The sequence below is a fragment of the Strongylocentrotus purpuratus genome, unplaced genomic scaffold (assembly GCF_000002235.5).
Source record: "Strongylocentrotus purpuratus isolate Spur 01 unplaced genomic scaffold, Spur_5.0 spur5_scaffold_11, whole genome shotgun sequence".
Taxonomy (NCBI): Eukaryota; Metazoa; Echinodermata; class Echinoidea; order Camarodonta; family Strongylocentrotidae; genus Strongylocentrotus; species Strongylocentrotus purpuratus.
In genome coordinates, this window is record NW_022145596.1 from 4,898,047 (window position 1) to 4,924,836 (window position 26,790).

General features: G+C 39.5%; 1 protein-coding gene across 1 annotated transcript; it reads right to left on the reverse strand.

Moving 5' to 3' along the window:
• Window positions 1-445: 445 nt before the first annotated feature.
• LOC100889351 (UPF0462 protein C4orf33 homolog) lies at window positions 446-23,019 on the reverse strand. The gene is made up of 6 exons (XM_030980448.1): window positions 22,870-23,019; window positions 20,063-20,266; window positions 19,530-19,587; window positions 15,102-15,153; window positions 9,188-9,384; window positions 446-635 (listed from the first exon to the last, which is right to left on the reverse strand). The coding sequence occupies exons 1-6, from the start codon at window positions 22,976-22,978 to the stop codon at window positions 548-550; spliced, it is 708 nt and encodes a 235-aa protein (XP_030836308.1). The 5' UTR covers window positions 22,979-23,019; the 3' UTR covers window positions 446-547.
• Window positions 23,020-26,790: the final 3,771 nt, after the last annotated feature.

Below are 26,790 nucleotides of genomic sequence, written 5' to 3' on the forward strand. Positions count from 1 at the left end.
TTTCGGCCCGGCTATGGCAAGCCCTTTGTGTAAAAACTAGATAAACTCTGTTTTTCTCAGATAAACTCTGTTTTTCTCAGATAAACTCAGTTTATCAACAGATAAACACAGTTTATCAGAAAAACTCAGTTTATCAGTTGATAAACTCAGTTTATCAGTTGATAAACTCAATTTATCAAGAAAAACTCAGTGTATCAATGATAAACTCAGTTTATCAACAGATAAACAGAGTTTATCAGATAAACAGAGTTTATCAGTTGATAAACTCAGTTTATCAGAAAAACTCAGTTTATCAGTTGATAAACTGAGTTTATCAGTTGATAAACTGAGTTTATCATTGATAAACACAGTTTTTCTGATAAACTGAGTATATCTAGTTTTTACACAATGGGCTTGCCATAGCCGGGCCGATAGAATTGGGCCCGTGGATCCGCGCCTGCCACCCTCGTATAGTAAATGGTGCTGAGAGTGTTGACAGTGTAACTTGGTAACTCGTTCCATCTTATTAAAGTTGATGGATGAAAATTCAAGGATATGTCAAGTTCTCTCACTTCCAAACGGATGTTGCTACTGGTAGAGTCGATACATCAACGATGCCATCCCATGATATCTCCTTGAAGTATTCTAGTCTGTGGCTGGAAGATTGAAAAAGCAAAAAAAAAAGTATTATTGATCTATCAATTCATTTGAAAATCTGATACTTGATAAGATGAATAAATAATGCTACAGTCACACGGCCATGTTACGGACCTGCGGATGCCTGCGTATATTTGGATAATGAAAATGCGTAATTTTTAACCCCAATACGGAAATTTGAGCAAAAGTTACCTATATTCTGCGGACGATACGGATTAGTTACGGATGTTACGTATGAATTACGGATGTTACGGGTAAAACCTGCGGATGAACCCATCCGCTGCCAACCCGCTGACACATGTTACTGACGACTTACGGATGACTTACGGATTTTACGGATGACTTACGGACGATACGGATGACTTACGGACGATACGGATGACTTACGGACGATACGGATAAGTTACGCTCGTGTCTGCGCATGTCGGCTTCCTCTGGCGTCCGCACCATCCGCATATAAACCCACGTGGATCGGAGCTTGCTTCAGTCGCATTTCATCAAGTCTGAGATCTAGTTCCAGTTATTCAACAGTTTCTTCTCCATCTTTTTGGATATATTATACATGTATAGAAAACAAAATATAGCAAAACAAAATTTAAATAAGCTCGATGTGCCTCGACCCATCAAGATGTACAATACACTTATTTCGTTGCGTGTTCATAACGCGTTCTATCTCATGCTGATATTTTAATTTCTTTTTAAATTATGAAAACGATAAATAACCATTTAAACACCTAGTTGAAAATATATAATATTTAGCATATAAAATATCAAAATTAAAAGAAGAATAATTTCCACCTGGTATGCCAAATACAAAATCATTACAAGATAACATTATTTCACTTTTGAGAGTGTATTTTTCAAAATCATCTAAAAATCGACGATTGAAGGGGCTTTCCCAAAATAAATGGGCAATAGTTTCAGAGTGTTTTGAACAAAAAGAACACAAATTTAATATACCAACAGTTTTCAGATACTTGTTAACACCAAGGATATTATGAAGAATTTTATATTGTACATATCTAAGTTTTCTTGATAAAGAACATTTAAAAGGAATCATATAAATTTTGTCCCAAGTAACAATTGGTTTTGAAACAATGTTCCTCCATTTGTTTTGTGAAATAGGAGTTTTAAAGATTTTCTCAACACAGATTTTATAAATAAATTTACATCCTTTCGTTACCTTGTTCATTTTTTTTGTTGTCAAATTTAAGCATCAAGAGTTGCATGATTTGTCTGTTTGTTATGTTTGGCCAACTGCTTAGGCCATGCGCTGCTGCCAGGGAACTGCTCCGGCGGTGCCATTGTAGTAATGCTTGAGGTACAGGCGCTGGCGCTTGGCAATCTTGGTGGTGTAGTTGCCAGCAAGCCTCTGTTGCATGTCATCCAGCACGCCCCCCTCTCTCCATGCACCCGGGATGATGTTGTGCTGGTCGTCCTCTCTGTCCATCATGCCATTCTGCTCAGCGGATGCCTGGTCTCTCAGGAGGTTGTGGATGCACAGGCAGGCGAGGACGATGGTCTCCACTGTGGAAGGCACCTGTGCCATAGCACTCAGAAGACACCGGAATCTGTTTGCAAGAATGCCAAAGGCATTCTCCACACATCTCCTGGCTCTGGAAAGTCTATAGTTAAATATCCTCTCCTCCATGGTCAGTGGCTTGGCACCAAAAGGCTTCATCAGGGTGGTGCGTAGTGCAAATGCAGCGTCAGCAATCACGAAATAAGGGATGTCTCGATCGTCATGAGGCAGTGGCTCATCTGGTGGTATTCCAATGTTCTCATCGTCAATTGCCTCTTTCAGACTGCACATGTTCCAAATCTGGGCATCAGAACTCGCACCACCTGCTCCCACCTCCACCCACCGGAACTTGTAGTTGCCATCAACCAGGGCAAGGAGTACAATCGAGTTGTACCCCTTATAGTTGTAGAACTGGGAGCCACAGTTCGCGGGTGCCTTGATGCGGATGTGCTTGCCATCTAAGGCTCCCAGGCAATGGTGGAAGTTCCACCGGTCGGAGAAGGTCTGGGCAATGCCCTTCCACCCCTCTGGAGTAGATGGGTTGCTGATGGTCTCCTCGCCATACTCAGCGTAGATGGCCTGACACACGTCCAACACCAAGAGTGAGATGGTGTTGTGGGGTACATAGAATAGGTACATCAGGCTGTGGTAGGAGTCCCCACTGGCAAGGTAGCGCATGGTGATGGCGACCTTCAAGCCTACTGGAAGGGCCTTCCTGTACCAGGTATCATACTTCTGTAAGCGAGGAGTGAGGCGGGTGACCATTTCGGCAAACATGGCAGGTGTGATGCGGGTGAAGTTGCGGAAGCCCTGAACATCCTTATTGCGTAGCAGGTGCATCAGGTTACCATAGGCACCCTGGTGTGGTCGCAATGTGATCCAGTGACGAACCCAACACATCCTCTCTTTTCTCCTTTCAAGGATGGCTTGCATCTTGGCCATCAGGATCTTCATCTGCATCTGATTGTGTTGGATGGCCATCAAACAATCCAGCAACACAAGGCGGCGTTCTCTCTCCATCTTGAGTGACCTGTGAAAGTCTACAGTTGAAGAACTGACAATGATGAGGATGCTGGCAGCATCCAGGGTTGCATACCCAAGTGAAGACCATTTGGCATGGGCGACATCCGCCGAAATGAAAGAAGACATAGGTAAAAATTCCGCATATTATCCGTATCTCAACCGTAACATACATATCCAATCCGTAACATCCGTATCCCATCCGTAATATTCGTATCCCATCCGCAAGCATACGCAATTACCGCAAGTCCTATCGTAAGATCCGCAATATATATGTCAAAAATACGTTAAACATACGTAACTCCTACGTAATAGTGTTTACGTACCCCTATGTATCCGCAGGCATCCGCACACCCGACAAAGTGTGCGGATCAGTTACGTATCTAACGTATCCTGCGGATGAGTTTACGTATCTTACGTATGAGTTACGTATTTTACGTATGGATAACGTATATTCTGCGGATGCTTACGTATATTTCATCCGCAGCAAAATTTTGAGATTTTCAAAATTCCGCTGCGGATCTGCGTATGTCTGCGGATCGAATTACGGATGGATACGGATGCTTACGGATGATACGGATCCTTGCGGATGCTTACGGACTTTTATCCGTAAGCATCCGCAGCTACCGTAAGTGGCCGTGTGACTGTGCCATAAAGGATAGCGAGATTTCTATTTACAATGTACTAAACGAGGGCTTCAAATTTTGAAACTGGAAAATATTAATGTGTTTAAAATCATAGAAAAGGACAATAAACTGCAATAAAATATGTAATTTGCTAATAACATAAGGACCTTATACCATGCAAAACAGTAGCATGTACATGTATAACTTCACTCTTCTCCCTCCAAGTCAATTATTTCATCATTACTCTTAAACACTTGCATATACATGCACCTACAAGTGGCAAAAGAATGCATAAAATTTACATTAAAGATTCTTGGTTCACTCTACTCGGAAAAGATTTAATTGATTTAGTTTGAATGTCTCCTTTTATTTGTAATAGTTCCTCTGCATCATTTAAAAAAACAATGGATACTGAAAAATTGCAATCACTCAAATTTGTCACAAAAACAAAAATGCTGCTTATAAGTATCGGCTTGCATGGTGATGCCAACCTGTTCGAAACGTCAAACCACTCCACTAACCAACCGGCGCTATAGTTCTCTTTCGAACTATAAGCTCAAGAAAGATTACCAACATTCTTTTTCAAGACTACCAACAGTTCTTTTCAGGACTCCCCAATCCTTCCCTCTTTCTTTCACATGGTGCAACCATAATCCTACTGTATAAAAACAAAAATGTTTGATTAAAATGGGCCATAAACTGTAATATCTCATATCACTTAATCAGTATTAAAAAAAGGCAATGATGCTATTACAAGATCGCTGATAACATGTCAGACTATATTAGGGGATGAACTAATCTCACTTCACCCGTGACATCTTGTGAAGGCAATGTTAATATCCTCATTTAATCTATAGCCTTCAGACTTCAAATAATCCTACCCCTGTCTGTATCTTATCAAATATGGTGTTAATTAATCACTATCAACACCCAAAATGCAATCTGGCCTTGCATGGTGAGGAAAAAAATTATTGAAGACTTGACTGGAGATGGAAAAGTCGTAGATTCCAAACCAAGCAAGAACTATAAACTATCTTTAATAGCAAGAAACTTATCTACAGTTTCAAACCCATAAACGGGAGAAGAGTCATGGAATTTTGATTCCTCAAAAGCTCCTGGTTTTACAGTACCGGTATATAAAGCCCACCGCACGCTAAAAATCGTCCCGTGATCTAATTTTTAAAGAATTGGCAGTTGTATAAGATACAAAAATCTAAACAAATATCACTTCCTGATTTAGATTCTAATTAATGATAAGAATGATAAGAACCAGAATTTTAGTGCATTGAACTATACCAGGTAGTAAGAGGAGTTTGCTAGAAATTGTAGACCGATTTAGCTTTTCCTTTTCCAAGGATCGAAGCATGAAATCCCTTAAAATTTAGATTTTCTTTATCATATATAACATTATATCCCTCATGTATAGTTGTTTGCATTGCGATTGTACAGAGCACGAAAAATGTATAGATAAGTACTATCGACCTGAGATAGTACTTATTGTAAAGTAATTTTTTGCTGCTACCCCACTTCCCCACCCTTGCCCATTGAATACGCATAGCAAAGTAGGTTATGTGAAATGTCAAAGTCAATGTCAATGTCAAATGAGCGCGCATCGACTGTATTACATGTATGCATGTTGCGCTTTGTACAATCTAGCTGAAGCTAAACTGTCTGCAGAATCAGTTCTTATTATTATGTAAAATTCACTTTAAATAGACCTTATTGCCGATGTGGGATATAAAACAAATATTAACCTCCTTTACTCGGGCAATGGATATAAACTATCATCGCCTCGGTGATGATAGTTTGCACCATTACCCTCGTAGTCTATAAATATTTGCTTACTATTCAGATCCTTGTCATTAACATTTTATATGTTTGAATTTTCTTAACAAATAGTGTTGCAAATTCTTATTGCATTTTGAGGGTGCTGCTCAATAACGATTGGAACACGTACTTCATAAAGTCTGTATATCCAACTTTCACTTGCGATGATTCAAATGGTGAAAGCACAGATCCTAATCTTTCAGGTGTTCAATATGTACCTTGATTTTGCCATAATGTAGCCCATGAGGGGGCCCTTGTGCTCTCAAATAGTTGAGACGTGACTGGTTCTTCTGATATCTTCAACAATACACCCTGTCAGGTTAAAGGAAGCGGTTGACATTACCCATACACCTGCCTCAAAACCACATCGTGCCTCTGGGTGTATTTCTCATCTCGAAAGAGATCCTCTCAAAAAGCCTTAAAGGGCAGTTGAAGTAGGGGATTAGAGGGGAGGAGGCGATTGATAGAGGGGTACAGGTGGAAATTAGGGGTAGAGAGACAGGGGCAATTTACCACCCCTCCTCATATAATGGTATTGAAATAATTAGTTCACATTATCCTAACACCACTTCAAAACCACCTTGTGCATCTTGGTATACCTCTCATCCAAAAGGAATTCATCTAAAAAGGAAGGACAATGGGAATAGTGAAAGGGGCAAAGGTGGGGTCACTGGGGTGTGTGGGGGGGGGGGGGGGGGGGGGGGTAATTTCATATCCCATCCCAAAAGGAAACATTAGGGGGTTGAATGCGACCATATAAACTATCTTGCCTCCTGTGTACCCCTCATCCACAAGAGTTCCTCTAGAAAGCAATTAAAGGGCAGTGGAGTTGCTATGATGGGATAGTAAATGTGATCAAAAGGAGGGAGGGAAAGATTGAGGCAGGCCTAGGAGCAATTCCCAACTCACCCTTTAAAACAAAGATATCATTGAACATGTCAGCATATTACTCCCATTTTATATAAACCACATCGTGCCTCTAGGTGTCCCTCTACTCCAAAATGGGTTACTAACTAATAGAATTATAGGCCAACCGGAATGGCTGAAAGGGGAGGGAAGAGGGCATGCATGAGGCCATTTCAACCCCTTTTCATGCTGGTAATATGGAAAGATTGTGCTGACAAATTGTGCTGACAAATGTAAGCATGTATTATTCTAGATGCATAAAAACCACAGCATGTCTCTACATACAACTCTCATTCAAAATGAGACCTCTATAGAGAAATTAACTTTAGGGCCATTATTCACTTACAGGAATTAAAATGGCTTAAGGGTGGTAGAGGACAAATAAATTTTGGCACATTTTAACATTCGGCTGATAAATATGAGCATATGATTCAGACTTTATTCAGACTTGATTCTTCACTTAAGTGTAAATGTGTTTTTCTAATCTGCTGGGACACCATCCTATCAAGGACTGGTGGAGCATATGCCTTGGTTTGCTTCGGGAGAATTAAGACATTTTTGTTAAATATTCCCTCATCCCTAGAGGTAGAGTTCTTGAAGTTGGTTGATTGTATGTGCATTATGTGAGACCCGTTAGTCGTAAATCTCAAACCGCAGGACGATAATCATGTACACCTACATTCTGGGGAAAAACAAGACGATGTGCTTACAGTATGAATACCCCGTCACTGGATTCTGTTTCGATTCTGCATGTACGTTACAGTGCACACTCTTCATTCCTTTGGGGAGCATATTCCAGCCAGTCGCCTTTTTACGGGTGCTCACATGCTTATGTTCATGCACATGCTTATGCTCATGCACATGCTAATCCAACCACATTAACTTTCACATCCTAGCAGGTGTCCATTTAACACCTAGGATGGAGAGGAGCAGTATACCTTGCTCAAGGACATAAGTGCTATGTCAGGGATCTATCCCACATCCTTTGCATTCCCAGTCGAGTTATTAGACCATTCGTCTACGACACCTCTACATACATATATGAACTCACTATAATTTTCAATACCTCGAAAGAAGTTTATTAAACATGCCATAATTTGGGGAGTTTTCCAAGGCTAAATTGTTTTTGGCTCAAATTCCTTTTTGTTTTCTACCACACTAGTCAACACCTGTCCTGTGGCTTGTATCTCAAATCCACAAAAACACCAGAGGGAAGCTGTCACTTTAGAATGTTCCCCCTCTTGATCCCCTCCTCAACCTCGATCCCCTTAGTACCGTACCACATGGCCGGAGCATATCGTTTTAAATCAAAGTATATAGGCCTGTCCTCATCAGCTCGAGATTGCCAAATATCTCGCTATTTGTCTGGTGCGTCGTCACCAGCCTGAAGACTCACACTATGTGTAAATGCTGAGCACAATATCTTAAGCTAATTTCTCAAGCTTGAGTTTCAAGTTTTGAGGTCAAGTCTCGAGCTGATGAAGACGCCATTTGTAACTTCGGGATTATTTCCCAAATCAAAATGAGCGGGCTATTTGGCAATCTCGCGTTGATGAAGACAGGCCTATATCTCCTTCCCTCCTTTCTAACTAGGAAAGCAACACCTACATGTATAAACTTCTATGAAAGCAAAGAAATTATTGAATGGCCATCAATGGCAGAAATTCAAACTGTGGCAAAGCATCCAAACATGTGGATGAATAAGTAATACACTTACCAGTAGTCTTTCCCCCCCCCCCCCCATAAATTAAAAGGGGAAGGTAAATTTTATCTGAGCAGCAGTGCACTGAATGAAAAGCCCAATTTGGACTCTCCTTACAATTTAAGGACTATCAACAATCACTTGTTTATATGAGAAATAAAAATATTTAAAAAAAAGAAATCAAATTTGTATGTACTGCAAAAAAAACACATTCATATAGGGTCTGCAGACATAGACTAGGGGTTAGAGATCACAGGGAGGGGTAGGATGTAAATGTAAGAGTGCCCCTTTGTCAACTTCCGTTTCCACCCCTTCACATTACCCCTTTCTGTGGCAGTGAGGCTACCACAATCTATCTATAGATTTTTATCTTTTCAAGCACTGCTGATTTCCTTCCAAAAGTAACAGTAGAAAGGTGAAACCCTGCGGTTAGTTTTTAAAGTTCCCCTCTCGATTTCCTCCTTTTGGGATTTTGTCATAGCTAGTCATTGTGCCTCCATTCCATCTTGTATTTGGTTAATGCAAAGAGGGAAAGTATACTTTGAGCTATATCGCACTGCATCATAAGCTGATGACAATCACACCCCAACACCAAGTACCCCTGACTGTCATTGGTAGCTACATTACCACCCCCTGCCCTGCCCTGCCCTTCCTCTCCCCATCCACTGACAACTGCTTGTATAGCCCCTGTCCCCTTCATCTGGAATCCCATTACACCATTCCTACCCCTCCCATTCCCTACCTGTACCTCTTCCAATACCATTCCCTCACTAAGCAATCTCATTCATTCCCTTCTTAAGTGTCCTCCTCTCCCCTCTCCTAGCTCCCTCCCCCTCTCCCCATTCCCCCTCCCTTCCATTGAAAATGTATGATATATAATTGATTCCTACTCAGGCTACCGTCCCCCTCCCCTACTCCATCCCCATGACACCTCCCAAGGAAACTCACAAGTCCGGTTGATCATGCTTGCCCCTCTCCGCCGGGTACAGAGCCTGGTACTCCCTCTGCTCCCCCGTCCCGTGGATTGCATAGGCATTGAAGCCTCTCAGACCGGGAGGCAGGTACTCCAGAGGTACGATGGCTGACCCCTTCCATGAAGACCGGTCCTCCTGGATGCTAGCCAAGAACTCCAGGGGAAGCCCTTCCTGTGTGTGACAATTAGGAGCAAGGATGAGAGAGAGAGAAGGGATGTGAGAAATCTGACCTCACAATCACCCGACTCATACAAAAACATCATTTCAAACAGTATACATGCAGGTACATGTACAGATTATTAAGTGCTTATACCCATATAAATGTATTACTGAGCAGTTACATCTATGTCACATCTTAATAAACATTATCAATTATGTAGACAGACTTGTATTTCTAATAAAATATATGTATGTAATACATAATACATATCAGATTTTAATCATGAGCCTTCAAAGCTGATTTTAACAATAAATATGTTTATAAAATTAAGATTTTTGTAATGACATTGTAGCATCATGACTTTCTTACATGAGATTTCTGTACTACAACACAATAAAATATGAAGCACAATTAAGCTTTAAGTGTACATGTTCACCTGACTAATACATTACCATCAAAGTCTTATAATCTATAAGATATCAAATCAATCAGGATCCTTTTGACAAATGATAAATTGTATACCGTATTAATAACGTTTTGAAGGAAGGGAGTAAGGAAAGGGGTGCATTGGGGTAAGGGGTGGGGTTTCATAGAATTTAAATTACTGCCTCTACCTAAAAAAAAATCTTAGCTGGTAAAAATTAATAAAAAGTGTAAGAAAAACACAACATATGGGCATCTGAAGTGGCAATGCAGGCATGTATGAGTCTAAAAGAGAGGTGAGTTCAGGGAGCTATCTTTAGTCTGAGATACACATGCAAAGACATCATATCCTGTTGTGAGTTGAATATCAGCAGGAGTTAATTTTGTTTTTCAAAAGGCATTATACCAAGGCCAACCTCCTTAATTCCTAGCACACTCTAATCATTCATGCACTTCCGCATATGATAAAATATGCTTCTAAAGACTTTACTTACTTTGTCTCATTAAGCTTCACAATAGTATTTTTCACATTTTAATGAAACTTAAATTAGATGTATGATTTTTCTCTAAATCTATGTTTAGTGAAAATGGATTTTCAAATGTGAGAAACTCACCTCTGTGAGAAAACAACCAAGGTAGTTTTGGTGATATATCAATGTGCACTGCTCAATCATAGTCTATCTCTCTCTCTCACTCTCATTCTCTCTCTCTCTCCCCCCCCCCCCCCTCTCTCTCTCTCTCTCTCTCTCTCTCTCTCTCTCTCTCTCTCTTACCCTCCTCTCTCTACCCTTTCATATTTCTCTCCATCTCTTTCACCCTTCTCTGTACCCATCCTTCATCTTTCATGTTTCCTCATAAAAAAATTAAGTCTGTCTAGGTTCCTGTGAATATGTTCCCCCATTTCCTCAATTATTCTCTTCATTTTCCCCTATTCCTCTTCCTTGAGATCTATCACATATATAGCAACAGGAAAGATGACAAGTGAAGCTTTTCTTTTTACTTGTTGCACAGAAAGGTCAACATGTAGAGCTCTGATGTGCATAACACTAAAATGAACATTAAAGATATATGTAAAGTACAAAGAGTTCCTTTCACCTAAAATTATCAAAGTTTCTTTTTTTTACCTCAGTACCCTGTTACTTAACATATAAATTAAAAACTTTAAAATAGCCAAAAGTTTTCAATTGTATAACCCTGTGAATGTCTTCCCCTATTCCTCAAATACCTGGACTTTCAAAATGGCTACATTCTCTCTTTAAAGGGTACTCAATGACACATACATACAGATTGTATCCAACTACTAATTAAGCAGTTACATCAGTCCAATCAATTAACTCTAATCAGTAACTTTATTTCCAACTGACATCCTTTTGGAAAATTGATTAGTTCCTTTGCAAGACTATAGTGCAACATATCATGTCCTCATAATAATTCAAAATGGCTACACTTTTTCTCTAAAGGGTTCCTATTTTAATCACCATAATGCATTAGTTCTATAACATGAAGCATGTTTCTTCACTTGTAGAGTATCAGTACTGGAAAATGCATTAATTCAATGAAAAAGCTCTACTCTCTCCCTAAAAACATACCTTTCCAAAATTTCTACTAATGTACTTCAATAAGTACAACTGCTGAGCAAGTACATTTCTTCAATTCTACATATTTGTAACAGAATTCTAGGAAATGCATTAATTCAATCAATTAACTCTCTTTATCGCCATGGTAACTGTATTTTCAGCTGGGAGAAGGAAGCTGACATTTTTTCCACGACAAACATATCTGGAAATATGACTCATCGTAATTTCAAGATGTTTCGAAACTGCTATCAAGACACCCTAGCTCATGAGGCCGACTGAGCGAGTACGATCTGGAGATTAAAGAATTTACATATCGCCATGGAAATTGACAAGGAAACTGAAAATGTGCAGAGTCAGGGTGCACATGGTATGGTGTCATCAGTCCATGAAATACAAAAAATGTTCCTGTTTTATCTCTGAACATATATTTCTTACACGAACCTGTGCAAAATAGCTGCAGCAAGACGGTAAGAGTCTAAAGTTGTTTTAACTGCTATGCCAGACAATAAACATTAATTTGTTTATGCTTGGATCAACCCACATAAAATTGCAAATATCTGAGTATGCTTTAATAGATACATAAATATACAACTACCACTAGATTTTAAAAAGTCATAAATCTTCCCAAATAGTGTATGATCCCCCTTATAAAATGTTTTGCAATTTTCATTACCCGGTAGATGAATGAAATCCAAGTGTTTTACATCTAATTTAGATTGCTGCAATCTAATGTAATTAAATCATTAAAATTTAGAGCTTACAATAAATCCCTGAAACTATTCTTATCTTAATCTTTAAAACAAAGTTGAAAAGAAGATGTAGAAAGAGCAGACTAAGAGGATTTCAGTATGTCTTGCTATAGTGGGATACCAGCTAAATCCAAACTCTGTACAGCTGTGCTTCACATTCAAGATCAAATAGAATGTTGGATCACTCAAGACAGCTTCAGAGAACCCTTTATTTTTTCTCTTTTTTTTGGGGGGGGGGGGGGCAGTAAATCTACATGATTCTGAAGATTCAAGATTCTTGAAGAACCAACGAAACACTGAATAAAGCGCTCAAAATCGAATGCCTTTCATATAAATAGTGAGCAGGCCCTAGCCCCTACATGTAACTCTGTGACTATCTAAATCAGATATCTATACAATGTGTTCTTCATATACAGGAAATTGAACGTTGGATCATCCCTGACAGGTTCGCAGGACCCTTCACATCACGTCCCCAGTTTGGCAGTGATGCAGCGGTATTCTTGGTCCTCTCTACAACCGCAGATATGGAAACCAGATTGATTCGCAGGAAGGGTAAAGGAACTTCTTAGTCTGCTCCATAAGACCCACAAAATATGCCCTACATATAAGCTATATTTATGCCATAGTCGAAGGGTGATCGACGTATGGTTCTACTTCATGTGCGTCTCCAATACACCTTTCACTAAGTTCTTAAAGAAATTCTTTAAAGCCTATCTGCACTAGTTTGGCCAGGAGGGATTAGACCTCCCTGCATGGTAACTGACAGATGGTTATCTCATCAAATCAGCTTTCAATTAACATAAGAAAAAGGGAACCATGGGGGACCAATAGTCACTGATGAGGCATTGTTTGCTTTCTAGAGGGCGCAAGTAGCTATAAATAGTGCAGTGGGGCTTTAAATTTGTGATTTCATGTAAAAGATGACTGGAGAAGATCAAATACAGTTCTCTCCTCCAGATGACCCTAAAAGAGTTTCCTCTATAACAAGAATGAATCTCTGTAACACAAGGGCAGAGTGTGCCGGAGTGCAACTGACAGAACTGGTCAGAAAATGGAGAGAATACAGGACAAATAGTACATAATTATCACTAAAAAAGATACCCAAGAAAGAGCTATAAGGGATTACAAATATAGGTTACAGCTCTCAATGTATTAAGGACAGAGAGAGAGATAGAGAGAGAGAGAGAGAGAGAGAGAGGGTGGGTCTCTTTCTCTAAACAGAAGGTGAGGGAAGTGAACTCTTAATGAGGGGTGTCCTTAAATGACTTGGAATGTAGTCACGTGTATGCTTGGTCCATGTTGTCAAAAGCCATGGGGGATTCATGCACAAAGTCCCCCCCCCCCCTTGGTCTCTCTCTCTCTCTCTCTCTCTCTCTCTCCCCCTCTCTCCCCCTTTACTCTCTCCTTCCCTCTATGTTTCTCTCTATCCCTTCCTCCCTTTTCTCCCTTTCTTTATCTTCTTTCTCTCTTTCTTGTCTTTCAGTTTCCTCTCCTATCTCTAAATCTCTATCTCCATTTCCTTTTCTTTCTTTTCTTTTCTCTCTCTTTCTATCTCCTTTCATATCTCTCTGCCTTGTTTCTGTATCTATCTAACCTTGTCACATGCCAAGAGGGATGCCTGTGCAGGCCAGTCTCTCTCTCTCTCTCTCTCTCTGATCAGGGGGGAAGGCTCCCTGCCTCAATCCCGGGCAAGTGATCTTCCTGTGTTTCATCGCTTACTAAGAGGGACCAAGAATCAGTCGGAGGTGATTCACTCCGCCAACCAAACCGTTAGTCAAGCTTGCGTTCTACCCGCACCAAGTGCAAAAGTAGATTTCAGGATAATCCTAGGCAGGAACATACACCCAAAGGAAGATACAGGAATATAGAAAGTGCCTACTTCCAATTGACTGCTCTGAGGAACTTGTTCTAGAAAATTCTGATATCATTGGGAGCTTAATTTTTCAGGAAATACCCAAAACCGGTGAGTGATATTGCTAGTTTATATTTTCTTTTCTTTATATTCTTTTCCTGAAGACAACCTGTGAATCTTCCTTTGTCAAATCTATACTTTCCACATAAACCTGTCATCTAAAGATTCGAAATGTCAGTCTTCTCCTACAGGGGAATTGAAAAAGTGACAGTTAGCAAAAATCCAGATATCTGATTGATGGATATTGTTTTGATAATAATGTCGCTAGTGATATGCGTTTGTCTCGCAATGTATGGCAAACAAGGGATCTAAAAGATCACGACGTTTCGTGCGCCGCTGCAACACTTTGTTGTTTCTATAAGATTGAAAGGTGAAGAGTAAAACTATGCTAACAGGAACATATGATGGAACTACGGTAATGCTATTGGACTTATTTAATCGGAAAGACAGCCACTGGAATCGTAAACACTTGTGATATACCCCTCTCATGGCGATCCGTTAAAGGTACTATGTCCCTTTCGCAGCCAACCTCAAATTCTGTAGAACTTTGCAGGAATTATGAATATGTCATGTATGTTCTATCTGTGAAATTTAAACGTTAGCAGTGTCCTCATATTCAAATTATGCAAGGAAACCCGTTTACTTGCTAGACTTCACTGTCAGACACTATTGAGTGACTGACTGCCTTTTTTTCTTCTTTGGTAATAACATACATGAAAAGAGTTGTAAAGGGTACATGAGCATTTGTCTACACCAATAACCCACTTCTTGTGATGGCCAAGATTAAACTGATTGAATCTTTGCGCAGTATAAAACGTATGACTATTCGGTACAATTGTCTGAAAATCAAGACTATTACTTTTGGGCTCTATAGCCCTTAAGTCGATTTGACAACTAACAGTCGTTATTTTCCCACTTGAAGATATTTTCAAGCCTCACCTTTTTTAGGGAAGTTCTAAATTACTATTATCTTTCAAATGCAGTTGGAATTTAACTTTTTCATTTTTTTGGCCTGCAAATGGGACATAGTACCTTAATACTCTCTCTCAAAATTTTCAATTTCTCACCTCAATAATATTCCTCACTCCATTGAGACGCAATACCAGATGCTGACCATGCCTGAAACAAAGAATATAATCATATAAATGGAAAATACAGAGAAATAATGTGGCAGGGGTTAAAGAAAATATCCTGATAGGAATGGTTAAAAGAATAGAGGCAAAATACTTTTGCCACATATAAAGACATCAGAGTCTCTTGAAAGATTTATTGGAAGGAAAAGTAGAAGGTACAGGACCAAGAGGGAAACCAAGAACTAACTGGGAGGGACATGGAGTGGAAAATGACACTTCAAGATTGTACTAGGGTGGCAGAAAACAGAGATGTTTAGAAAAATGTTGCATTAAACCTTCAAGCTGAGAGAAAAAACATTTATTTAGTGATTTGAATTGATAAACAGGTGTATATGACCGACGATAACATTTACAGAATATAAGCATGACTTTCTTACCTTCCTTACTATGGTTGCCTAATGGAGCAAACACTGGGTTGCCACAGTTATCTTTTAATTAACACATACACCATAACTCATATACACATATACACCACAAATACCATGTGTTCAAAACAATGTGGGAGTCTCTTGTTTTAATACATAGCAAAGCGAATAAAGAATGAATAAAACAACAATTTCATGGAAATTTCTTTCTTGTTTGAAAAAGAAATGTTATTCTGCTTGGAAACATGCACAGTGTATGCTAACTTGGGAACTACATGTGTGATTTAAATCTCTATCTTCATAACTTTCAGTAAATCTCACATCAATATCAGAAAAATCAAGAGAAATATCCAGAAACCTGTGCCAAACCTGTATATAACCTATACAGTTAAACATTGTCCCGAACTGCTACCTGATGGGAAATTCACCTACATGCATGATACATGATGACAGAGAGCAGTCTAGCACAGGTAATCAAGTTATTTCCTTACTGCTCAAACAATTATTCACAGTCAAGCCCAATGGTGCCCCCTTCACACCAAAAACTTAAATTAATTCTGATGAGTGAATTCCATGACTATATTCAAACAAATATGTGCAGTAAAGCCTATCAATGCCCTTTTCACATCAAGAACTTAAGTTAATCTTGATGAGTGTATTCCATGACTATTCAAAGAAATATGTGCAGTAAAGCCTTTTAAAGCCCTCTTGATGCCCTCTTGCCCTCTTGACTGTTCAATACAGCCAAGGCTACTGACAATGCCCCTTCACATCAAGATATTAAAATAATATATGTTTGTTATTTCCACACTCTCATCAAAGTGTCATTCACACCAAGTAATTGGGTGATCCTGTTTGCTATTTCCTTTTTCTCTCAGACATGTAGATACAGTTAAGAACATCAAGGATCTTTCACATCATGTAACTAATGGATCAATTCTCTTATTTGCTGTGTTTGATCAATAAAACACAGTTCAGCCCATCACGAGAAGAAGTTTTAAAACTTCTTGACCCTGTTTCGTTGTTTCCAAACTCTCCATTAGGCCTACTCTCCATACAAATAAACAGTCAATGACAATAAAGCCCCATTTACATTATCAAAAACGACTAATACTAACTGTTATTTCCAAACTTTCCAATTATTTAGAAACAATTTATCATTTAAGCCCATGATTGCCGTCCCGAGAAGTAACCTTCTTGTAGATACTGACCCTGTTTGTTATTTTCTAACTTTCCAAGTAATTACACACATTAAGAACATCAATATCCCTGTTTGTCTTTGTGTGAGGTACCTTTAGAAGCAGCTTGTCCTGCATATAAGTTATGTGAATAGGGATGTGATTTAAAAGATAATAATTCAGATAAATAGTTTGGGGCTCGACCATTCAAAGCTTTGTAAACAAGGAAAAGTGTTGTAAATGCAATTATGCCTTAATGGCAAACAATGTAAACTAATTAAAACAGGTGTAATATGGGAAAATTTTGAGGAATTTATTATTTATCCTACTTCTTTCTCATGTGTCCTACTTTCCAGTATTTTAAGGGTTTGCATTGAAAGTGTAGGGTTAGTTTTATCAGTATCAGATTCATGTCAAATGTGTATTATTTCTAGTGTTTAAAATTTCTAATGCAAAGATTTCCTTGATCAAAATGTTTATAAATAAGTACTTCATCTTAGACATTTTGAATAATAGTGTAAGTTAACTCTTATTTCACTACAACCTTGAATGCCAATGCTGTTTGCCAAAAACCATGTCTTTCAATTACCAGTACTAATTTGTTCACACTTTCAAGAGCAAATTAAATTTATACCAATACAGCTAATATCCTAGAATAAGCTAATTAGAAGATTATTGCAAAATTTGCTAATACAGTGTACAAGTAAATGTGGCACAGTGCCATTGCCCACCATGCTATGCTGGGGCTACATTTGTGATTAAATGCACATAATCTGATTGAAGTTATTTCATTATTTACTTTCATTTCCCAAAAGACTTAATTAAAATTGATGTCTGTTAGTACACACTGCTGTGAATCTTCCAAGTCTTCGAGAGCTATATTTGGATTCTTTAAGGCTCTAAAGATAGCCGGGGTCACCCTTCAACAATTGACTACAGAATTTTCTTATTCCCATTGGCTAGCTAAGGAAATATCAAATTCCCAGAGGCAATGACTCCACAATTTTTCATTACCATACGGCCCAACTTATTGATAACCTTGATTTTAAAAAGTACATCTAACAGAAATATTTTACTATTTTGCCATTTCCAAAACGACACATTATATTAGTAAGCCAAAGATCTATCTATCAAGACATCTTCTCCCAGTTCGTAGGTTGATTACAACATTTTCCACACATTTCTGTTATGGGGCCATCTCAGTACACTCTTGCAGTGTTGTTTCACTCCATTTTTTAATTAATGTTCCCCTCCCAGTTAATTTCTTGGATTCCCTCTTGGTCTCGTACCTTCCACTTTTCTTTCCAATAAATCTTTCATAGAGACTCTGATGTCTTTTAATTTGGCCAAAGTATTTTGCTTCCTTACTTTAACCATTCCTATATAGCGATATTGTTTAAGCCTGCCATAAGTAGTATTCTTTGTATAAAACATTTATTAAACTATTTATTTTAGTCAGATGAATAATTCTTTAATTTCAGATTCACACAGACTTATTAAGAGATCTCACTTTTTAACATTCACAAGTACCGGTATCACCTCATTCAAAGTGCAATGGTGATTAATCAATTGTATTTGTACATGTACCTTCACTGCAAATTAATTAATCTAATTGTGATTGGGCTAATTCCTCTGGATCAGAAGTTGCGGGCTATTCTTGAAACCTCGTGCTCATGGAAACAGCCCTTAATTAGGTGCCATGTTTTGAGGATTCTTTCTAGCGAGAGGCCAAGCAAGATCAAGAGATTGAGAATAATTGAGAGGGTGGGGCTCTTTGGGTGCGAATGGGGCTTGAGTAGGAGGACAAGTAATGAAGACTTTCCTCTGCGAATGACACGAGACAGGTTTAATCAGCTAAAATATAATTTTTTTCTTTGGGTGTGAACAGGTTCTAAATTGGTGGACAGGATCTTCCTATGCAATGAAATGTTTGAATAGTTTCTGTGAGTGAGAGTTAACAGGGTCTACAAGTATCAGCATTATGCTTGATAGCCATATGTAGTGAAGATTTGTCATGTTTTTACTGAAATGAAACGTTTTAATCTCCTGTTATTACACTTTCTGTGGGTGTGAAGAGGGCCTGTGTAGGTGAACATAGCTCCCCATAATATGAGACAGTTTAATCTAATTTTAAAACTTTCCTCCTCTACTGTGATGGGATAGTCCATCCTAATCATTGTAAATCCCCCAATAAAATTGTATCAAGCCACAAAAGATTATTAAATTTAAGTCTACAAACAATTGTTACCAGTTCGTAATTCATTTGGATTTATGTGCTTTGATATTTCATTAGTTTTTCCTCATTTGCATATAACAGAATTGTACTATTCATGTGTACCTCAGGTTCTCTCGAATAGAATGCATGTGAAAGTGATCAGGGGTGGATCCAGGGGCACAGTAGGCAAAGGGACATCCAACTCCCCCCCCCCCCCCCCTCCCCCCCCCCCCCCCCCCCCCCCCGGCCAAAAATGTGTCTGTTTTCATAAAGTTTATAAAAAGAGAAATATTCTTAGAATATAAGTATTCTGCCAGAATCCTCTCTGATTCATGATGCATCACATGTTGGTCATCAGCTCATGATAATCGTCCTCTCATTGGTTTGAAAGAGCCATGATATCTGATTGGTGGCTTTAAAGGGAAATCCACGCTTATCAGCAACTTGCTCGATCTGAAGGAAAGCAGACAAATCAGAGAGAAAGATTGGCAGATTGAGCCTCCTCTCCCACCCCCCCCCCCCCTCCAAAAAAAACCCTTCTAGAACTGCTAATACCCACCAAAACTTGAAGCAGTACTGAACTTGTTTGCAAATGTTTACTTACGGGCAGAGTTCCACCTCCAAATATCTTTCATCTGATCCCAGGAAGAATGCTTCCACGACTAAGATAAATGGAATATGAATATATGTAATCTATTATAATTGTTATTATTATATATATGTTTATTTTTTATTTTTGTATTGTTATTTTCATTGTGTTTGAAATTCTAATGTAATGATTTCCTTGATCAAAATATTTCTAAATAAGTTGATCTTAAATGCATTTGGCTTGAACATCAACTTTCCAGCATCCTTTCTAATTTGTTTAAATGTAGTTGAATTTTCCATTACTGAACTGTACTTCATTGCCGCATCATAACTAAGTGCACTTTTATATGCCATTTGGCATAGAAGTCCCCTTATAAACTGTACATCACTTACACAGTCATTCATTGCAGTATCATCAGGAAAACACACAGCTTCAGCAGGAGAAAATAGATCTCAACCAGGAGAACAAGACATTTAGGGGAAATCCCCCTAAAGTGGGAGAGTTAATTATCATTAACATTCATTGGAATTTTATGCACAGAATCCTACCTTCATAATCCCAGAGCCCAGATTGGGGACTACCAGCAGGACCTGAAGGTGCAGGGTCATTGTAGAATGGGGCCACAACTTCCAGATTAATTCCTGTGCCATCTGTAGACTTTGACATGGAAAGCCTGACTGGTGTGGAATGATTCACCGGTCTTCCATCCCATTGCGTTGCAATGCTGAAGCTTGCTGTTTTAACTTCCATGTCTAAGAACAAAAATTGTTGTGATAATTAGAATATGGTTGCCATCTGTAAATGCTGTTGCACCATTTAAAAAATTCTATGGTAACAGCATGACACAAAAAGCAGCTTCTCAACATTCAAATATGGTTATCAAAAGTTTGGGGGGAAAAAAAAAAAAAAAAAAAAAAAAAAAAAAAAAGTAAATAGCATTTGGCTAAAATGTGTGAATATGACAATGAAACAATCATTAAGTTATCTTCGCATAATGTAAGATTCCATCTTCAAAGTTGATATATCTGATATGTGATAATGACCAATTTCTGCAGTACTATTACAGAATAATTTGTTGAAGTCTTCTTCTTCTTCATTAGCAGTACAGGCCACCGTCAGGTGTATTGTCGTACTGTTGAGGTGCAGTGCAGATGTATGTACAATGTCCGATAAGAGGAAGTAAAAACAGCTACCGTCTTTCTGCCAGACAGGGGCCCGTTCCTAGAAACCGTCAGAAGTTTAACTTCTTGACTATCCCATTGAAACGTGTGTTAGAATTAACACACGTTTCAATGGGATAGTCAAGAAGTTAGACTTATGACGGTTTCTAGGAACGGGCCCCAGATTATTTACCAAAACTTCTGGTGGTGATTCAATCAAGGAATATTCACAACATTAAAGGGCCAGAGGGACTTCTACATTTTTGTAACATGGACTTAACAGCAATGCCTAATTTACTAGCATTTATTCTCCTCTCTGGTAGTGTCTGACCTTGGCATCTCTGTTGTTGTTGTTGTTGTTGTATTATATTTATTATTATCATTATTATCATCATCATTGTCATCATCTTCATCATGTACATGTATATTTGAGCAATGTAATTTCAAAATATTTAAAAGAATATTGTCTGTTTATGTTTTCCTACTGTGCTGCTCAAATGTTTGCAAAGGTCCTGGCCGGGGCCGAGCTCCCAAAGATTCAAGTCCTGCTTTTCCCCCCTTAAAACTGTTGTTTAAACCTTCCTATCTCTCTCTATCTCTGTTCCCTCGACTCTCCCTCTATTTTTTGTCTATACTACCAGGTGCGCCCGAAGCAGTTTGGGATTGGGGAGGCAAACGTTCCAGGGTGCTCACCTTCCAGGGGCAGTGGCGTTATGAGCAAACACGTTTGGAAGCCCCGGCAGGGGGTCAAGGGGCTGAGCCCCCCCCCCCCCCCCGAATCTCAGGGTTGTTAGGCATTAAATTACGGACAGATAAGCATATTTAGATACCTAATTTGTGACACTGTTAGGTCAATAATTGGCAGAGAGTCCAGGGGGCAGAGCCCCTTGAAGCTCAGGAGTTTTAGGTATTAATTACAATAATTTGATCATCCAGGGGCCCTATTTAAGGCAATTGATGTGGTCCGGAAGCTAAGGGATTTTAGTATACGGTCAGATGAGCATCCAGGGGCCTGCCTTAGGGCCCTTGGTGGGGGTCCAGGGGCAGTGCCCCCGGAAGCTCTGAGGTTTTAGGCATTTAATTATGGTCAAATGAGTATATTTTGATACCTTATTTGTGACATTGGCAGGTCACTTATTGTTTCTCTCACTCTTTCTTTCTTTTTCTCTATAATACACTTTTTCAAAAAAAGAGGGGGGCTCGAGCCCCCGAGCCTAGCTGTTTCTGCAGGCCCTGACATGAAGGCTTCTAAAATAAGCATATTTTTCGCCCGACTGTAAATTTGGGAATTTCTAATTTTCCAACAAACGCATAACAAGGTATATGACTTACAAAAAAAATTGATAAAAAATACAGAAAAATCAAGTAATTTCAGCAACATTTGTAAACCACTGGTATCAAATAATAAATACCCCCCCCCCCCCCCCCCATCAGTACGCCAGCGTTCAGGGGCTCATATGTCTTCTCACCCCTGTAACAAAAAACACACGCTTTCCCATCCTCTCACAATATTTCCACGATATGCGCGTATCGCTATAAAAACCTCCAATATAGGTGGCATGCGGAATGTTAAGGAAATTGAATTCCTGTTTACTTTCCTTTTCTTTGAATGGAATTTTATATGTGATTTAATTCTGTTTTTTATTATTGTTATGTTCTTTGGGGTTGAAAATACAAACCATCTTTAGATCTACTCCTTTACTGCATTTCTTCCTCTTTTTTTGGGAGGGGGGGGGGGCATCTTGGGGGGGGGGCAAAAATGCGTTTTGCCCCCCCCCCCCCCCCCCCACTTTTTTGGTTGGGGGGGGGGCAAGTGTAGATCTAGTCCAGATCTAATGAAATATCAAATTTAAAGAGGCATAGATTTCTATATGACACATTTACACATCACAACAATTTAAGGCTATTTGGACACATCAAATGATCAACCAGTTATTACAAAACCAGTTGCAGCACACATTCTTTGGCATACACGGGACTGAATGTATTAGGTCTACGTTAAAACAATAAACGACACTTCAAACAAACAAAAATCATTTAAACATACGGACCGGTCTCCATATACACTCTATGACACTGAGTTTGTTTCTCATATTTTGTACGCTATGGACCATACTTCAAAAACTTAATATTCCTTTTTGCGATATAATAATTAATATGTAGATCTACCAAATGGGCCACACATTCGCACTCACCACACGACCACCACGGTAACCCGATGCATACTCCGGCGACGATTACTCCGATGACAATTAATGTTCCGCAAAAAGCGACAATTGCTCCGCGACATTTGCTCCGCGACATTTGCTCCGACGTCAAATGCTCCGCCGACAATTGCTCCGCCGACTTTTGCTCCGCCGACAATTTCTCCGCCGACATTTGCTCCGCCGACAATTGCTGCTCCGCCGACATTTTCTCCGCCGACATTCATGGGCGTCAATCCTAATTAGACCGTGGGGGGCACAAGTTCCATTTTGTTAGGGGCGAATGGGCGCGCCACGCAAAAGGGGGGGGGGGGTGGGGGGTGTCTGAGGGGATGTGCCCCCTAAGAAGTTTTTTTTTTTTAATTGATGCTTAAAAGGCTCGCTTTGGTGCATACTTTTTGCCAAATTAAAAAGAAAACAGTCTTTAGTTCAACTAACATGAACGAGAACGCAGGGGGTGTCTGAGGGGGATGTGGTGGGGGGCACAAGTTCCATTTTGTTAGGGGGCGAATGGGCGCGCCACGCAGAGGGGGGGGGGGTGGGGGTGGGGTGTCTGAGGGGATGTGCCCCCTAAGAAGTTTTTTTTTTAATTGATGCTTAAAAGGCTCGCTTTGGTGCATACTTTTTGCCAAATTAAAAAGAAAACAGTCTTTAGTTCAACTAACATGAACGAGAACGCAGGGGGTGTCTGAGGGGGATGTGGTGGGGGGCACAAGTTCCATTTTGTTAGGGGGCGAATGGGCGCGCCACGCAGAGGGGGAGGGGGTGGGGGTGTCTGAGGGGATGTGCCCCCTAAGAATTTTTTTTTTTTTAATTGATGCTTAAATGGCTCGCTTTGGTGCATACTTTTTGCCAAATTAAAAAGAAAACAGTCTTTAGTTCAACTAACATGAACGAGAACGCAGGGGGTGTCTGAGGGGGATGGGGGGGGGGCACAAGTTACATTTTGTAAGGGGGCGAATGGGCGCGCCACGCAGAGGGGGGGGGGGTGGGGTGTCTGAGGGGATGTGCCCCCTAAGAAGTTTTTTGTTTTTTAATTGATGCTTAAATGGCTCGCTTTGGTGCATACTTTTTGCCAAATTGAAAAGAAAACAGTCTTTAGTTCAACTAACATGAGGGGGTTGTGCCCCCCTCCGAAGTTGAATTTGTTTTAAATTGATTCATAAATGGCTCAATTTGGTGCATTCTTTTTGCCAAATTAAGAGAAAACAATAGAACGAAGGGGGTGTCTGAGGGGGGGGGGGGGTGTGCCCCCTCAGAAGTTGAAGATTTGTTTAGAATTGATGGATTGATGGCTCGCTTTGGTGCATACTTTTTGCCAAATTAAAAAGGTGCCCCCCTCAGAAGTTGAAGATTTTTTTTTTTAAATGATGGATAGATGGCTTGATTTTGGACATACTTTTTTGCCAAATTAAAAAGAAAACAGTATAACGCAGGGGGTGTGCCCCCCTCAGAAGTTGAAGATTTTTTTTTTTTAAATGATGGATAGATGGCTTGATTTTGGGCATACTTTTTGCCAAATTAAAAAGAAAACAGTTTAACGCAGGGGGTGTGCCCCCCTCAGAAGTTGAAGATTTTTTTTCAAATTGATGGATAGATGGCTTGATTTGGGTCATATAATTTTTGCCAAATTAAAAAGAAAACATTCTTAAGTTCAACTAACAGGAACATTTAAATTCATTTAACAGTTAAATTCAATTAACGAGGAACAAGAACGCAGGGGGTGTCTGAGAGGGGATGTGCCCCCCTCAGAAGTTGAAGATTTTTTTTTTAATTGATGGATAGATGGCTTGATTTGGGGCATAATTTTTGCCAAATTAAAAAAAAAAACATACTTAAGTTCAACTAACAGGAACAAGAACACAAGGGGGTGGGGTAGATAGATGAATCTGTCGTTTCCATTGAACAATCGGCCATAAGGTTTGGAAGATACAAGGGATTAATTTGATTTTTTTTCCAGTTGGTCAAAGGATTTTCATGGTAAACCAATGTTTGAACTTCCGGTAATGTGAATGTGAACGCTTCTATTAATAAAATCTAATCGCCTGATTTGGCTTGATTTATCTCAACGCAGAGAGAAAGAGAGAAAGAAAGAAAAGAAAAAAAGATTTTAACCCCAAATCATGGGGGGGGGGGCATTTCACCACCTGAAAATTCGTGGGGGGGGGGCGTGTCCGACATTTGCTCCGCCGATATCTGGCGCTTGTTTAGAAGCCTATCCAAAATTTGAAATAAATATTTATCAAATGTCCAAATAAAGATCATGAGTTAAAAGTCGTTATGTTTATTACCTGTTTCTTGTCAATTATCTTGTTATTTTTGGAGTATTTTTCGGACAAACGTCAAGCGCATACTGATGGTGGGTTGCGGGCGGGCGCGCGCCTGTGTGAAGTATACCGTAATGAGAATCGGCTGACACCCATCGAAAGGGTGCGTTGCTGTTCGGAGCGGTGTGGTGAGTTCAAAGCCCCCTTTCGAAAAAAAAAAGCGGTGGGGCTTTTCTCGAAAGGGTGCGTTGAGAACGAGTACCGTTTAACCAAAGACGTTTAAAGGGAACCAAAACCTTCATACTTAAGTTACTTTTATTGTATACAGTTTTAGATATTTGAAGAAAATCAGTGAAAATTCTCAGTTTGTCTGAATCATTGATTACAAGTTCTTTGCATGCTTCTAGCTCTCACAATTATAATTTTAGCATCCCCCCCCCCTGGGACATTTTGACATCCCGCTTTTATAAACGCCCCTGTCATATATCATTAGCATTTTAATTAATATTTCTATCTGTCAACACTTTCGCCTTGCTATGAAGGTTGCGCCATTTCGGAGTGCTAACTTTTCAAGGCGCACTTCTTTGGGGGACCGGCTTACCATAATATTACGGATGTTTCTTTCCTGGGGACCTATAGTGACGAGGTATTCAATTAACCTGTCACTATTGAATGAACTACATTACTTTAAATACATTTTTGCATACATTACGTGTTGCTATGTCGGGTAAGCCTCGGGCATTCTTTTGGAATGACAAGACAACCTGTCTTCAAACCGTTTGCATAACATTTGAATACAAAAACCTGAGGTTCTGATCTAAAGTGTACATGAGGCAACTGAACTGATCATCTTTCATATAATGCTGAAGAGTAGAGTCGCAACAGACAATATCGATAAAATAAAGAAGAAAATGAAAAGTGAATGCTATTGCATGGCTCTGCTTCAAGTTAGCCCGCCCCCCCCCCCCTCCCTAAGAGACATGTTATAATTTTTTATATTAAAGTTAGTTCTGTTCTGTCCTTCTTGGTGTGAGGTTGTCTACTGTCCTGAGTTACTTGAATTTTGTTGGAATGTTTAGATTGTTTTTGATGCAGCATGTTTGATGATTGATTTTGGCCAACTATAATTTCCCTCGGTTAAATTAAAGGTACTATGTCCCTTTTGCAGCCAACCTCAAATGCTGTAGAACTTTGCAGGAATTATGAATATGTCATGTATGTCCTATCTGTGAAATTTAAACGTTAGCAGTGTCCTCATATTCAAATTATGCAAGGAAACCCGGAGTGGGGGGGGGGGGGGGGCTTTTAGAAAACTCCAGGCACAATTGTGAAATAGGGAGATGGGGGTCCCTGTGTGAACGCACCGATACCACGCCCTCTTTTTTTTCTTTGTAAAACTTGGAAAGCTGTGAAGTCACTGAATATCTTTTTACATTTTGTTCATTGAAGCGCGAAGAGTCCTCCAAAACATAGGAACACCACCTGTACACAAAGAACCACACTCTATTCATACCACGCACAATCTATATGCGTACACTGCATAACCCCTCTTCGCAATATAGCTAGGTAAACAAGAGCGGTCTAGGTCTTTGAGATGAATAGCAAAGGAATCGGAATAATTGCTATGCTTTGCCAGTGAAATTCT

What these genes read in the sequence shown, in the direction of transcription:
- LOC100889351 (XM_030980448.1), bottom strand. Translation starts at nt 22,978, where the DNA reads ATGTCGCGGAGCAAATGTCGCGGAGCAATTGTCGCTTTTTGCGGAACA. An exon ending in GAGTGAGGAATATTATTGAG is followed by an intron (nt 9,385 to 15,101) that starts GTGAGAAATTGA and finishes TGTCACACACAG; the next exon opens with GAAGGGCTTCCCCTGGAGTT. An exon ending in AAGCATGATCAACCGGACTT is followed by an intron (nt 636 to 9,187) that starts GTGAGTTTCCTT and finishes TCAATCTTCCAG; the next exon opens with CCACAGACTAGAATACTTCA.